Source organism: Thermobia domestica, chromosome 15 (assembly GCF_964235325.1).
Source record: "Thermobia domestica chromosome 15, izTheDome1.hap1.1, whole genome shotgun sequence".
Taxonomy (NCBI): Eukaryota; Metazoa; Arthropoda; class Insecta; order Zygentoma; family Lepismatidae; genus Thermobia; species Thermobia domestica.
The window spans coordinates 4,688,009-4,705,607 of NC_137468.1; the positions used below are offsets into that span (position 1 = coordinate 4,688,009).

The 17,599-nt window shown below is 36.3% G+C and overlaps 1 protein-coding gene across 1 annotated transcript in view; it reads right to left on the minus strand.

Moving 5' to 3' along the window:
• LOC145672005 (phospholipid-transporting ATPase ABCA1-like) overlaps positions 1 to 17,599 on the minus strand; it is a 378,961-nt gene that overhangs the window by 202,164 nt on the left and 159,198 nt on the right. The window contains exon 15 of the mRNA XM_081741187.1: positions 7,416 to 7,637. Coding sequence (XP_081597313.1) covers positions 7,416 to 7,637 — 222 coding nt within the window. The remainder of the gene's footprint in view (positions 1 to 7,415; positions 7,638 to 17,599) is intronic.

Below are 17,599 nucleotides of genomic sequence, written 5' to 3' on the forward strand. Positions count from 1 at the left end.
GTCATTGCTGTTTACATATATAGCCGCCATTTTTAAATATGGAACATAATTTGCTTAGAATTTAGTTTCTTTTGCTTCACTGTATTCCTTTCATGGCAAATATCTATGAAACCGCTAGAGATAGGGGAAAACAGCTTGAAATAAACGAGATCGAGCAGAATCTGACCTTTTCAAGGGTACCAATATCATTATTGTATCTTAAAAAATGACTGAAATATTCAGTTTTACGTTGGTCATAGTGCAGTTCTCGGCCTTCAATAATCTACAAAGCAAATCACTGTATTTGGTTCCATTTCAGAAATAATTGTAAATACTGAATAGTGTTTGTTTTTTCTTTGAGGAAAATTATCACCAAACCTGTGTAAACAGTCTCAGAAATAGAAGATATTGGGTGTTTATAATGATTATAAGCGTTATCACAAGGTTCTGGACAGAATTATAAGAAAACTACCACTCGTGCCGTGTTTGGCTTGGGACAATTATGATGTGAATTTGGAAACTTTTTCTGGTCAAGGCACATTACATGATACTTTTGGCATTTGTTTTCAGAATAAATAAGTTTTTGCAGGAACAGAAGTGATTTCTCATAGCTTGCAAGTCAAGAAGGAGCCCTTGAAAAGTCAAGAACATTTCAGCACTAATCTAGAGTCTTGGAACAATATCCAAAGAAACCCAAACTTGTAATCACTCTTTGCTTTTCTGCTCTAAAGTGTCCTATTAGCAGTGACTGGGAAGAAAGTTTGAAAAGAGATTTTGTTTGGATTATTTCCGCTGAGTGGTGTAAAGATACACCAATGTGGTGAAGTTTGAACTCGAAAACAACCGTCGATTTGTTACCAGTTCAAAAAATTGAATACATAGAAAACATTAGCTTATCACCCACCAGGACAGATGTTGTTCTTGAAACACTAAAAAATATCGCAGCAACTTGCTTCTGAATGCGGGAAATCATTTGCGCTTTTTCACTGTGATCAAGCGACAGCAAAATTGGCTCTTTTAATACAAAACCAGAAGAGTCCTCGTTTCGATGGCATCTTCATTTAATTTTGTACGTTTCACATTGAATTAGCTTTCTTTGGTGTGCTCGGCTATTTCCTTGATAGAATAGAACATATTTTGATTGAAAGTGGAATTCTGGCCTCTGGCTTACTCCAAGGATTCATGAAGGGAAAGCATTACAACCGATGCAAACGCCTTCACATATTACTATCGCTAGCCATGTAACGAAGTCACTTCAGCAAGTTCGTACAAACAAGTGATAAAGAGATTTAGAATTTAGAAGAGATAAAAGAACAAGTAATAATTTGTAACCAAAATTTGACAGAGAATACCCTTTAAAAAATGAGTGATCACGATGTAACGCAATTGTATGACGAATACAAAGTTTTCACAGACAAGACAAGAAAAGGTTTGCATGGTAAAACTTCACAATTATTTCAAAAGTACATATATTTCATGGAAATTTACAATTTTTTCTGTAGATCATACAGAGCCTGTAATGTTGACATGTACATGTAAGTCGTCCCATTTTCTTTACGTGTAATAGGCCAAATTACGCTCGTTGGATGACAGTATATATACTGAAGCTTCTTAACAAGGAAGAGATATGCCCAAGCGCCAGAAAAGCTCTTTCTGAAGGAGGACTATCCATTAAACACTCTACATGTTCTTTTTCTCGTGTTTCAGTAGACATGGCACTAGAAAAAACCGTGAATAAGGACGATGCGTCAAGGTTTGGTGGTATCACAGCATTCACTAAATGAGATTCTGCCAAAACAAGATAGATGAAAACAAGATCCACTAGGAGCAAAATTGTGACTGTTTTATTAGAACTAATTAGGTTAACACATGCAGAAGACATGAAAGCGGAACATCATATTTCTAGAATCAGCGGAGATAACAATGATGTTAAAGAAATCATGAATACTATGGCTGAAGTTTTGAATCCTTTCTACAGCATTGAACCGAACACTCCTCTTTTAAACTTACCCACTGGCCAAGTTATTGCGGAAGACATGGCAGATCAGCTGATAGAAGGTTATGAAAAAGGTTAGGCTGCCTTTGAAATGTTTAAAAATATGTATGCTAAAAATCCTAATAGTGTCGAGAAGCCGACAACAAGAAGCATTGTTAAAAACTGTGCAAACATTTTAGCCCCAAAAAACAAATACAACTCAAAGTTTGAAACTGTGAAGTGCTCGCGAGATCTTTTTGAGAGGTTACTGTATCTTGCAGCAGTCGAGAAAAGGGACGTTGAAAAAGTTACCGAGTATCTACTTACCCCAGTTCCTCTATCTTTGGTTCAAGTAAGTTATATGTAAACTGACAAAAGCAAACTAATGTATGAAATTGAAAAGTGTCAGAAATCAAGCAACGAAAATCTCCATCAAATGTATGCTGTCATATATGATGCAATGTTTGTCATTCATTATTTGAAATTTCCTAACACTTAGCGTGAACTTGCACATAAACTTCTAGAAACAATTTGCCGTACATGCGTAAATGAGGTTAATATAATTTGTGATGTTTACAAGACGCCAAAATTTTTCAGTGTTCTTTATCAGTTCAACTAAGCGAAAGCCGAAATACTAGCTTTAAATTTAGACTATATTTGACTTCCTTCCAAAGCAATTTACTAAGTAGGACAACTAACTAACTAACTAACTCTATGGCCTATGGAACCCGGAGGTTCAATGCCACGTTCACAAAAGCTCTCCACTGACTTCTATCCTTAGCTAACCGCATCCAGTTTCTACTTTGTATTCCAATCTCTGCGAGATCCATCTTAATATTGTCCTCCCATCTGCGCCTAAGTCTTCCTAATGGCCGTTTTCCGATTGGTCTTCCTGTCAAGACTTTGAAAGCGTTTCTACTTTCTTCCATTCTAGCTACATGACCCGCCCGCCTAAGCCTCCTAGATTTGACGATCCTAACAATGTTGGGTAAACCATATAACTTATGTAGTTCCTCGTTATGAAGTTTCCGCCATTCCCCATTCCCGTTCCTCTTGGGTCCGAATATTCGTCTCAGGATCTTGTTTTCAAATACTTTCAGTCTATGTTCTTCCCTCAGAGTAAGACTAAGTAAGACAAACATTATTTTATTCAAATGCAAAATGCATATGTATGTTTGCATATGATGCTAGATATCTACGTAGCCACTGTCCTTTTGTATATATTTTCCGCATATGTCGACAAGCTTCTGTATTGCAAACGAAAAACTACGGTTTAAAATTGTGTGAGAAGAGAGAAATGCACCGATACAACTTCACACGCTCTAACTTATGTGCATTCGTCACTTGTCTTGGCCTTATGTAATCTTTTTACCCATTGGAAGAGATCAGTCCATATCCGGTCTGCAAGATTACCCTACAATTAAAATAATCGTACAAAACAAATTGCTGATCACCCTGCAAAGAAAGAACGAAGAAGGAAATAAATAGTTATTTGTCCTCAATATAATTTAAAATTTTAATAGTTTGTTAACATTATCCATGCTGCCCGCATAATTGTTAATAATGCAAAGGTTGAATAAGGTGACATGGTTGCTGAGAAAGTAACCCGTAGAGATTAATGAATGGACCAACGAAAGGAAAATCGAAAGGGAAAGTAATTTTCTATTATTATTATTATTATTATTATTATTATTATTATTATTATTATTATTATTATTATTATTATTATTATTATTATTATTATTAATGTTATTATTAGTATTACGCAGCATGTTTTGCATACCTAGAAGTTTGTGGTGTTTTATTTCCTCGTGTGTGGAAGTGTAAGTTTTTATTCTTGCTTGTTGTTAATATTGAGATATTACGGTGAACATTGCTACCCTTTCAGACCTGGTGGTCACATTTGTGTACATTAAGTTTTAAGATTAATATAATTACTTTGGAGGATTCAAAATGGCTCGATTTTTATGTCAGAATTCTTTGAACTTTTCTAAATCACTTTCCACTATTTCTGTGGTGTTTTAATCTGTTGTCAGGAAGCAATGCACATTTCTTGTAGACTACTTGCAGGGGCTATCACAATGGACAAAGCTCACCCACGTAGGCTGTTTTATTCTTGGCGAAACAAGCTATTTGCAATAAATTCTCCTTTTGTTTTAGTGATGTATTTTGAGTTTCTAAACTATATAGATCACAATGATGTGTTCGAATAATCCCATTTTTTATTTTACATACGTATTTCAACCCTAATGCACGCAAAACGTTTCGTCCATAATTCTCTAAATATGACATCCGCAAACGAATTGACGGTTGTATTTCATTTGTTAAGTCATAAAGAATAATAATTAAAAATAAAAATAACACCGGAGAGTAAACAAAAAATCAGGTCTGAAAGGGTAGGAAAGTTAGAAACTGAATTGCTTCATACTGTGTTTGTTTTCAACGCTAGGGAGTTATTTAATTTTTTCAAGAAAACGTGTTTGTGTTTTTTTTCCCGTTGGCGGAAAATTGGGCCGGTAGTTGTGGGGTAAGTTGTCACTGTTAAATGTTTTATTTATTTATTTATTTATTTATTTATTATTCATCAATGTTTTAAATCGGTGTTGATATTGTACAACGGGGGACACTTCTAAATGGTACAGCCATATGGAGATTTACGGCTAAGTTGTACCATTTAGAAGTGTCCCCCGCTGTACAACACTATGGAACTTCTCTTTCGCCTGAAGGACGTAAGAGATGTTGTTTATTACTGCAAACGAAGCATTTTTTTTTTTTTGTTATTAGATTGACTGAAGATAAAAATACAGATTGTGACTTTCACTATTTTTCTTTTCTTTTTTTTCTCCGTTTATTTATTTTCTTTTTCGGCAATGTCATGTATGAGTTAGTATCAGATAAACTGATTTGAAATGTTGCACAGATACGACAGCGTGGGATACCGTTTGTCAGTAAATAATATAATCTGAAATCATCTACCATACCTAACTAAATATATTTAATTAAACATTTCCCTTAATCAATATGTAAATATATATAGTTGGTATTTTTATTTTTTAATTTTTCTTCTTTCTTTTTTGTTATTTCTTATATATGTTGTTACATTATTTCAGTGTAAAGTGGACAGTGATATGTATCTGAAACATTTACAAATAAATAAAAATTAATCCAGAAATTTAGTATAAAAATACAAATTATGTAAACTCCATCATATAACACTAAAGAAATTCCCTCGAAATTTTATTAAAACGTCCCGTCTCCCGTGTTGGGATGACAGCTTCCGTTTCTGGATCCTAGTAGTAGTTTTAGATATTTCTTACCATAATCACTGAACCTTGATAAAGTACAAAGGATCAGATGAAAGCAAGGACAGCTTATTGATTACTTATTTGTTTCTGATTTCTTTTTTCAAAAATTTGGACCCGAGGACACAAAAGGGTCAACGTTAAACCATTATTTTGAGGGAGGAGGAAATTGGTCAAGAATTTAAAATCCAAAAAATCATAAGATGCAATACTAGGTAGAAAATGTCAAAACAGGTATATATATACATATATTGATAACTCTACCTCTATGCCTCCATTTTTAAATCAGAAACCTTTTTGGCTTTAGCTTGTAGGCACTTATACAGGGTGTTTTAAAACGACACCACCTACAACGTTTAGGAGGTGATTCCTGACACCAAGATAAGACAAAAAGTATAGACCAACCTGGGTGCACAAATTCTTCCTTTCGGAGTTATACGCTGCCGAAAACATGAAAAAAACTGAGCTTTAAGGGTCCATAGCTTCAAAAACTATGGGACCTACCGTTATCGGCTCAAGACTTTACTTAGGAACTAATAGGTCTATGTGCCTTGTACAAAAATACTTGTTTCAGAACCCTAAGATACTCACGCAACAATTTTTATAGAGAGAGTTTGGCTACGGGCATATAGTTCGAAGTACTCACCAACTACCTCTATGAAAATTTTGCGGAAGTACCGCAGGATTCTGAAACATGAATATTTGGATAGGGCACATATTAGTTCCTAAGTGAAGTCTTGACCCGACTACGGTAGATCCCATAGTTTTTGAACTATGAACCTATGAATTTCTTTTTTTTTTCGGCAGCCTATAACTCCAAAAGAAAGCATTTGTGTACCCAGGTTGGTCTATACTTTTTGCCTTATTTTGGTGTCAGGAATCACCTCCCAAACATTATCGGTGTTGTTTTGAAACACATTGTATAATAACGAATATAAAATAAAGTTTATTTTAAATTTCTTGGGTATATTATTTGTAATTTTATGTCGGTAACTTCGGCATCACAAATTTACGATACCTTCTTCTGAACACATTCACTTAGAAAAGAAGTTTTAACTAGTGCTGTCGAAATCGGTTTTTGAAAAAACCGAAAACCGGTTTTTGAAAAACCGAAAACCGGATTTTGAAAAAAGTGAAATTTCATAAAACCGAAATGTCGGTTTTGAAAACCGCATTTGCGGTTTCGGTTTGGGTTTTGAAAACCGCATTTGCGGTTTTCGGTTTTCAGAAAACCGGTTTTCTCAAAAACCGAAAACCGCAAATGTCACAAAAATTCAACAGCACTAGTTCTAACCAAGTTGCTGCGTAGAATTACACTCTATTTCTTCTCTCTTCTATTGACACAAACTATAACCTTAACTCCTGGTAAAGCACAGCTATTGTTAATTTTCATAGGGGATCAAGAATAGGACTTTTAGCACATTATCCGTTCTTTGCACGGGAAGAATACGTTTCATGTTGGATGTAAAGGGCAATAGGGACTGAATTTGGATTTAAACGGCATCAGAAGTGTCACTGTTCGTCTCAGACTGCAGACTCAGACCGCAAAAACTATGAATCTGACACTAATATCGGTCATTTTCGATCATTTTTTAAATATCTCCGATCAATTTTTAAATATCATTTTTTTAAATATAGAATACCGGTAACCGTCAGAGTGAAGTGATAAAAAAAAAGAGGAAGAAAAGAAAAATACTTTCCAGGCCCGAATCTCATCTATGTTGAAAATTTGATCCAGATCGGTCAGGTGGTTCAGGAATTACGGAATCACAAACGGAGTCACTTTCAATTACACTCAGACCCATAGCCAACCCAAAAATTTAGGGGGGCCCGGTAGAAGTTAGGGGGGCCCGACCCAATCATATTATACTTCATCACCATATTATAGTTCATTTGCAAGCCTACCGTGAAATTTTATGGGGGCCAGCCAAAGTTTAGGGGGGCGGCCCCCCTTGTTCCCCGTGGATACGGGCCTGATTACACTACAGAAGATACACGAAAGGCAATTCCATGCAGCAGTTTGGTTAATACCTTCGGGCGCATCATGGAGTGAAGGCATCAGAAATTGGTGATGCCGAAATTATCGACATAAAATTATAAATAACAATCACGAAAAAAAGGTAAAACTTAATTTGTTATTATTTTATGTACATCCTTACCAGTATCACTTTAACTGTATACGTAATCTTATCTTCCCAAAATACTGCCAATGGGTACGGCAGGTAACAAAGGAAAAATAATATCCCAGCCATAGCTGCTGCATTATTAGCCCTCGAGAAGAAGGTTGAGAAAAGGAAGCTCATTGAGATTGTTGAAATAGTGTACAGAAACATATATATAAACAAAGTTCCAAAGTTGGAGTTTTCAGTTACCTTCCCAAACTGAAAGACAAAAAAATAAATAAATAAATATATAAATAAATAATAATTTAGCCAATTATAACATGTTGAATAGTTTCCAACAATATAATACAATTGAATTGAATTGAATTTTTATTGCGTTCAATGACCATTTACATTGGCTGATTACCAATGGTGTTTTTCTAATTTTTTAACAACCGGTTCTGTAGCACTGCCAATATCTTGGAAACGAATTATTCAAGATCAGTGTTGCCACACTTGGTACCATGGTACCAAATTCAGCCCTTTTTGTCATTCATCGGCCCGTTGGTACCACGCAGGCATTTTCTGCCCCTTTTGTGAAAAAGTTGGTACAATCCGCGGCAAAAAAAAACCTGCAACATGAGCATATAAGTTTATTGTGAAATGACGAAGTCTTTTGCTCCAAAATAAGTGTGCACGGAAAGAGGCTGAGATTTATTCTGGCGTGATTTGTTCGACTTAGACGTTATGTTCATTCCCTGTGCTGTTAGGCGCAGTTTCACAATAAACTTACATTCTCATGTTGCAGGTTTTTTTGCCGCGGATTGTACAATTCTACCCAGTTCAGCACCATTTAACAAATACTTGTTACATTTTCAAAGTGTCAGTAAAACTTTTCCTACATCTCACGTTACTCATACTGTGTCTTGGACTCTTAAAAAATGCTATTGAACATTCATTTCTGTGACGTTACACCGCATAACGCTACGAACTTTGTGTACAAAATTCGTAATTCGAACTATACCGGAAAACAAATGACGCTAGATGATGCCGCGCATAAAGGTGACGAGAAAGAAGCAGTGTGGTAGAAATTTTAGTCGTCCTATTTGAATGTTTTTAAAAATTAATCTAAAGAAAACTTTCTTGAATTAAACTCTTGGAAAAGGGGGGGGGAGTGTTATAGCACTTTACCTCTGTTACTTTCATGTTATAGAGCCATGCATTACACTCAGGGGTAAAAGTGGATCTGAGAAAGTAGGGGAATGCATGACGTCACACCGTCCCGCGTGCCTATCTTTGCCCATTGTAATTTTTTAGAAGTAGGGGACACCACATATATTTTCTGAAAGTGGGGACACGGCGTCCCCCCGCGTTCCCCGACACTTTTACCCCCGATGGTATAAAATAATGAATTCAGTCCTTTTTGTTTCAATTTGCTACTATTTTTCAGCCCACTCCAGAGCTAGGACTGTAGCAACACTGTTCAAGATAGATGGTTGTCAAAAAGTATTAGAAAGACATTAATTCAGCAATGGATCAACAAATTGTTGATAATGGTATATATGCGTTTCAAATATAAATAACCCTCACCACTACACTCATGTGATCCCAGTTTTCATTCTTGATATCTGAGCATTTGAGATTAAGAAATAAACGCTTATATCTTGTTCTGACAGATCATATGTTTAACCTTGTCTCTGTAAGAAAGTCTAAAAACAAAGATAATTAAACTAAAATTTACTGTTCCTGCGCATAACTATAATAGGTAAAATTTGCTGTTATGTCTGGATATAACAACTGGTTCTGCAAACTCGAAATATTTTAACAACCGGTTCTAACGAACCGGCTGAATAGCACAACTGCTGATTACCATATGCACTGAGAAAAAAAAATGTAGGTGGCATACTTAAAAACGTAGGTTACATTCGTAATTCCTGTAGTTTCTGGACTTAACGTATTATCTGTCAGGAAAGTAAATGTACACCTATTTTTCGAGTCTGGCATTCCTGTGCTCCATCCGTGGAGAGTATGAGAATTAAATCAATCAAATGTTTACTGAGGGACAAAAAGAAAAGTTTAATCTGAATAAGACACTGCAGAGGGGCACAAGCTGTGAATACGAATAGTGCATAGTGTAAATAAAGGACGACACCGAAAGAGAAAGCCAGAAACAGCTGTTAAACTTAGAAAAAAGTGTAAAAATTGTCGAAGTGGGAACATAAAACATAAATAAAACAAATACTCCGACAACTAAACGTTCACCACGCCGTGATCTTGGTGTAGTGGTTAAGGTGCTGGCTTACAAATACAAAGGTCGCCAGTTCGAATCCTCGGCAAGGACATTTTTAAAAATTTTTGTTAATAATACATGCAGCTGGTGAGAGATGGTAAAAGAGGTCGTATTTAGTTTTTCGTAGCAATTATTATTGGTAATGTTTAGTACTGATGACACTTTTTGTCTTTGCGTATTGCTTTTATTCTTGTCTTAATTTTGAAAGAGAAGAAAATCCGAACAAATGCCACCAAAATTCCTCATATTTTGAATGTAAACGCCATTTGCAATTAGTAAAGAATAAAATTTGAACGTTCCGATGTAGCTGCAAAAAGTAAAAAGAAAAACATGGAAGTGGAGTGTTCGAATCCATACTCATGGTTATTAAAAATACAATATCTACATGCCTTACACCTCCCGACCACGTTTCTACATTAGCAAGTAAGAGGTTTCTGTTTAGGTTAGGCTGCTCAATAAGTTTTGCAAAGGGGCCCGGTTTAGCTCTGACGCACCACAGGTGCGAGAAGGGAGCAAAACACTTTTTCTCTCTTCCTCTGTGGGTCTATTTATCTATCTATCTGTATATATATAACGCTATTTGTGAATGCATTAACCACCCTAATTTTCAGCGGATTGAGACGAAACTTGGCACAAACATTAATTGTTGAAATATCTTGATGAGTTCGTTAACCAGAATAATCAGATGAAAATGTTCAAAATGGTGACCCTTCAAACTCTTAAAAACTTCCAAGGGAACCAAATTTCGCCCATAAATAGGTATTCAGAAAGTTTGAATAACTTTTCCTCTTTTACTGAAATATTTGTGTGCAGAGACTTATTGAAATATTGGACCCGATTAATCGCCTAAAGCAGGTTCACGCCCTTTAGCTACGGTAGGCTTTTTTTGGTAGGAGGAGGGTTATTTTCCTTTCGGAACAAAATGATTATTAGTGATGGTATGGAATTACACATTGAGAGTGAAGTAACTTGTGAAACGTGTTATTTGAAAGAATAATATAATAAATGTGCTTTCCTCTAACACAGAGAACTGTAAATCATGTATTTCGAGTTCGGGAGCCTGAATGGCGAGGAGTGTTATTTGATTTGCTTTTTAGTAACACATTGCATTGCAAATAAAGGTAGGCAACATTAGTGGTAAGTAAAACAACAACAACAACAACAACAACAACAATAATAATAATAATAATAATAATAATAATAATAATAATAATAATAATAATAGGTGTTGTTTGTGGCAAGGCAATATATTTTTCAATTCTTCTTCAAACGCAATGATTGTAACGCCATATCTCCCTTACAAACAAAATATTAGCAATTTATATCGAGAGAACGGGAAATTGTAGAGTGATGGGAGCAACGTTGGACAGTATGCACTCATAGTACTCAGAAAAATAAGCGATTTCAATGCAAAATGAACGAAGAGTCATTGTCATGGGTAGTCATGGGGCCACGGCAGAGCCCTCTTTAGGCAAAATGTCAATAACTTATATCGAGAGAACAGGAGATGATAGTGAGATGGGACCAACGTTGGACACCGTGGACCCATAACGCGCATCGAAAAAAATTAGGGGGGCGGGCGCCAGCCAGCCTTACTTACTTCTACATAATAATATAAAATTATATTGTCGAAATACACACACGAGTTAGCTAGTAATATTTCATATTATTATTATTATCAACAGCGTCTTTTCATTACGTGCATGTTTGACATGAAGCCAAGGAGAAGATCCATCATTCGTAGAAAAAATAAGAATAGTCAGTTACTTTAACTGTGAACGACAGCGAAAAATACGAAAAGAGTGGCTACCTGTAGCGAAAACAAACAATACTTTCTCTCAAATGGATAAAAAATCAAGCCGAGATAGATTCGAACTCGCATGGACGGCGCAAAAAGCCAGTGCTTTGTCCAGTTTTTTTTAACTGACTCACCGAAAGTGTTTCAGTAACTTACTTATTGCTAATTTTACTTGCTTCACTCGTTTAACTTGCTTTTTCTAATAACTTATAACGACAGGGACACGAACACAGAAACATCGAGGACAGTTAAAAATCATAGATGCTCTCCCGTCGGGAATCGAACGCAGGACACCATACACCCGGCGCACGTGCTAGCCACTAGACCAGCGGGGAGGACACCGCTTACTCCCTGTGTCGTTAGGGATTACGACCACTGTATTGCCAGCTATCACTTCTGTGGGTTGTATACTATGATCACATGTTTCTTCTTTGCTGGAAGAGTTAAACCTACATTCTATGTAATACATGAGGTATTTAGACCTACATGCTCTTCATATAATGTAATAAAAGGGTCATGCTGGGAATAAGAAAAAGAACATTCCTTGGACAAAACGGAAACTATTGGCATCAGAAATATTTATCTACGAGGCATGCGCAGTAGTATATTTCAGAATAGTTACTGTTTAGTTCAGTAAACGAAGAAAGGGGTATAAAAAAGCAAATATGTCGCGTCAACGAGATTGACCAAAGTTGACAGAGGCGGAAGCGAATGTGTAGTAATACAACAACTTGGTTAAATTGATAATTGGTTCTTTATTCTGTAGTAGATCGTATCACAACTTTACGGGAGAGCAGAGAAAGACTTACTAACGCTGTCATATAGTTAGCTTTAGTAACACGATCATACAGACACAAATGGATGTAACTGTGAGTACTACAACCTTGGATTTAACGAAAGCCGTTTAGATATTCAGTAGTTTGCAGGGTTGTATAAGACACAAAAAGATAAGACACAATACAATTCTTCATACCTCAGCTTTCAGTAACTAGATACATGCAATTTCTGGTTAGATACTGAAACTGCTGTCGGATTTTAATACATGACGTATTGCAGGATACAAAATGCTCTGCATTACTTGTTTGTAGACAGCTTAGTGTTCTGAAAGGTTGTGTATAAACTAGAGAAAGCCAATTCCGGAATTATTACTTTCCGGACTCCTGAAGGTAAAAGCGGACAAATTTCGGAATTCGGAAAATTCCGATTTTGGAATAATTCCGGAATTCGGAAAAATCCGGCATTTAGAAATTTCTGATTTCGTTAACATTCCGGAATTCGGAAAAATCCGGATTTTTTCGAAATCCGGTGTTTTTCTCAATTCCGGAATTTTCTAAATTCCGGATTCTTCCCGAGTTCCGGAATTCTTCTGAATTAGGGAGTTTAACTGAATTCCATAACTTTCCGAAATCCGGAAAGTGAAAGTTCCGCTTCCAAAAAATGAATTTATTTTTGTTAATATGAATCGTGGCGGAAATTAGTCTTTGACCAGGTAATGGCGACTGCTTTGAAAGAAATGGGGTGTATTCAATTCAATTCAATCTGTCATATTTGTAGTTTCGTGTGGAAAAAAACAAACTTGTGAACCAACGGTTTAAGAAAAACTCAAGTTATTAATGTAAACTTTTCCGACATCATAAAAGAAATACGAAAGACATTTTGAATCGAAGAAATATAACATACAAGTTTGCAAGCGGAGACAAAGAAAACTAACGTAACCAGACTAAAGACGAATCGTTTACCGCGTAGCGATCAAGGTCAAGCTGTTTTCGAGGGCGAGTTTCGAGTTGAGTCGAGTTTGATAATGGCTCGCTCGCTCGTTCAGCTCGTTTTAACTCGTTTCGAAATAATGGTCTGATTAGACTGGAAAGCGAAAGCCATGAGAAATGTAAGCAGTAATGTGGAATACTTTTAGTGTTGCTCACGACAGGGGTGCGTCTCGTCTCGTAATTTTAGTGCATCTCGTGGGGCAATTTTAGTGTATCTCGTCTCGTCTAGATAACGAGAAGACAAGAGTTATTTTTATTATTATTATTACGAGACAGCCTCAAATGTCGTAGTCACCAATATAAGTATATACGGTAGTTCTTAAAATCAAGGCTGAGACCTTCACTGTCGAATTTTTGAGCCCAAGCAGAAGACCAACTCGGGGAGTGATATCAACCGGCTCGGCTCGTATCAACTGAGCGAACAGCTCGAGTCGGCTCGGTTGGGATGAACCGATGACCCGAGCCGGCTCAGTTGGAACGAGCCATCGACTCAGCTCAATTGAGCCAATTGCTCGAACTTTCTCGGTTGGGATGGGTCCTCTACTCGGCTCATGTGAACGGTTCAGGCCAGCTAAGTTGAAAGTAGTCCATCGGCACGTTTCGATTCAGCTCAACTAAGCCGATGGCTCAAATCGGCTCGGCTCACTTCTCAGTTCGGTTCGAAGTGAATGAGCTGTAAGCCGAGCCGCTCGAGCCGTTGAGAGGCCTAAACCCGGTCCCAGCTGTTTTGAACATGTTTGGCTGAAGCCTATAACTTTTAACAATTTATGGCTCGAGCCCGAATACTTGCCCCTTCGGAACTCAAACCCAGAGCGTGACCGCTGTCCTTCCCTCCTGAAGACTTCTCGACGACCGAGATCGACTGTCAATTAGCTTTTATTATTCAGATACAAACCGTATATCTTTTAAAGATTATACACGGTGTTGATATAATAATAATAATAATAATAATAATAATAATAATAATAATAATAATAATAATAATAATAATAATAATAAAAGTTTTAAACTTGCCGTTGAAATTTGGCAAATCTTACTTAAAAGTAGAGATTTCGGGGAAAGGGTTCCGTACCTTCAAGACACACCTCTGCAACTACCAACATTTTAAACTGCAACGTTCCATTGAAGTTTCATGTAGAAAGTATTTTACTTATGTTTTAAGGAAATAACTGTAATAAATATAACTGAATATCACGCAACAGTAAGGCATATAATAAACTAATTTTTAGGATACGCAGAGGTAAATATAAAAGCTTTGCTACAAAATACCTACACAGAGCATAATTCAATGAGCTCTGAAATATAATGTAACGAAATAGCCTATGAGATTCAGTCTACAGAGCAATTGTTACTTAAAGAATGGACATACACTATTTCGAGAATCGAGACAAGACGGGAAATGTTTACCATACTTTTCGTCTCGTCTCGATTCTCATCTCCAAAGAGAGACGAAAATTTTGAGTTAGCTTTGACCCGTCTCGAATGTAAAATGTTAATTCTCATGTTATTTTATTTGTTTTAGAGACGAGATGAGAAACTCCTCTTCTCGTGAGCAACATTAAACCAAACCAAAATATTCTTTCCAAATGTCACGTTTCTGCTTGTAATGGTATGACCTGGGCGATAATTAGCTCCTAGCTTTTAATCTTCTACGAGATAATAATAATTATTATTAGGTTATTATTATTACTATTATTATTCCTGAAGATTTGATAGTTCAAGTATTGAAACATCCGAGTATTCAAATATCTGAATATAATAAAACGTATGTTATCGCCGATCAATCGCCATCAAAGATCCTAAAGTAAAAAAAAAAGTGCATTCGCACAAGCACCATGACCACTGAACCGCGATCGCTACGCAGTAAAAGATTCGTTTTTAGTCTGGTTACGTTAGGTTTCTTTGTCTCCGCTAACAAATTTGTATGTTATATTTCTTCGATTCAAAATGTCTTTCCTATTTCTTTTATGAAGTCGGAAAAGTTTACATTAATAACTTGAGTTGTTCTTAAACAGCTGGTTCACAAGTTTGTTTTTTCTCCACACGAAACTACAAATATGACAGATTCAATTCTCATACACCCCATTTCTTTCAAAGCAGTCGCCATTACCTGGTCAAAGACTTATTCCCGCCACGATTCACATTAACCAAAATAAATTCATTTTTCGGAAGCGGGACTTTCACTTTTCGGATTTCGGAAAGTTATGGAATTCAGTTAAACTCGGGAATTCAGAAGAATTCCGGAACTCGGAAACAATCCGGAAGTTAGAAAATTCCGGAATTGAGAAAACACCGGATTTCGAAAAAATCGGATTTTTCCGAATTCCGGAATGTTAACAAAATCAGAAATTTCTAAATGACGGATTTTTCCGAATTGCGGAATTATTCCAAAATCGGAATTTGTCCGGTTGACCTTCGGGAGTCCGGAAAGTAATAATTCCGGAATTGGCTTTCTCTAGTTTATACACAACCTTTCAGAACACTAAGCTGTCTACAAACAAGTAATGCAGAGCATTTTGTATCCTGTAATACGTCATGTATTAAAATCCGACAGCAGTTTCAGTATCTAACCAGAAATTGCATGTATCTAGTTACTGGAAGCTGAGGTATGAAGAATTGTATTGTGTCTTATCTTTTTGTGTCTTATACAACCCTGCAAACTACTGAATATCTAAACGGCTTTCGTTAAATCCAAGGTTGTAGTACTCACAGTTACATCCATTTGTGTCTGTATGATCGTGTTACTAAAGCTAACTATATGACAGCGTTAGTAAGTCTTTCTCTGCTCTCCCGTAAAGTCGTGATACGATCTACTACAGAATAAAGAACCAATTATCAATTTAACCAAGTTGTTATGTTACTACACATTCGCTTCCGCCTCTGTCAACTTTGGTCAATCTCGTTGACGCGACATATTTGCTTTTTTATACCCCTTTCTTCGTTTACTGAACTAAACAGTAACTATTCTGAAATATACTACTGCGCATGCCTCGTAGATAAATATTTCTGATGCCAATAGTTTCCGTTTTGTCCAAGGAATGTTCTTTTTCTTATTCCCAGCATGACCCTTTTATTACATTATATGAAGAGCATGTAGGTCTAAATACCTCATGTATTACATAGAATGTAGGTTTAACTCTTCCAGCAAAGAAGAAACATGTGATCATAGTATACAACCCACAGAAGTGATAGCTGGCAATACAGTGGTCGTAATCCCTAACGACACAGGGAGTAAGCGGTGTCCTCCCCGCTGGTCTAGTGGCTAGCACGTGCGCCGGGTGTATGGTGTCCCGGGTTCGATTCCCGACGGGAGAGCATCTATGATTTTTAACTGTCCTCGATGTTTCTGTGTTCGTGTCCCTGTCGTTATAAGTTATTAGAAAAAGCAAGTTAAACGAGTGAAGCAAGTAAAATTAGCAATAAGTAAGTTACTGAAACACTTTCGGTGAGTCAGTTAAAAAAAAGTGGACAAAGCACTGACATGTCGCGTCGTCCTTGCGAGTTCAAATCTATCTCGGCTTGATTTTTTTTTTTTTTTGAGATAAAGTATTGTTTGTTTTCGCTACAGGTAATCAATCTTCTCGTATTTTTCGCTGTCGTTCACAGTTAAAGTAACTGACTATTCTTATTCTTCCTACGAAAGATGGATCTTCTCTTTCGCTTCATGTCAAACATGCACACGTTATGAAAAGACACTGTCCATAATAATAATAATAATAATAATAATAATAATAATAACAATAATAATATGAAATATTACTAGCTAACTCGTGTGTGTATTTCGACAATATAATTTTATATTATAATGTAGAAGTAAGTAAGGCTGGCTGGCGCCCGCCCCCCTAATTTTTTTCGATGCGCGTTATGGATCCACGGTGTCCAACGTTGGTCCCATCTCACTATCACCTCCTGTCCTCTCGATATAAGTTATTGACATTTTGCCTAAAGAGGGCTCTGCCGTGGCCCCATGACTACCCATGACAATGACTCTTCGTTCATTTTGCATTGAAATCGCTTATTTTTCTGAGTACTATGAGTGCATACTGTCCAACGTTGCTCCCATCACTCTACAATTTCCCGTTCTCTCGATATAAATTGCTAATATTTTGTTTGTAAGGGAGATATGGCGTTACAATCATTGCGTTTGAAGAAGAATTGAAAAAGATATTGCCTTGCCACAAACAACACCTATTATTATTATTATTATTATTATTATTATTATTATTATTATTATTATTATTATTATTATTGTTGTTGTTGTTGTTGTTGTTGTTGTTGTTTTACTTACCACTAATGTTGCCTACCTTTATTTGCAATGCAATGTGTTACTAAAAAGCAAATCAAATAACACTCCTCGCCATTCAGGCTCCCGAACTCGAAATACATG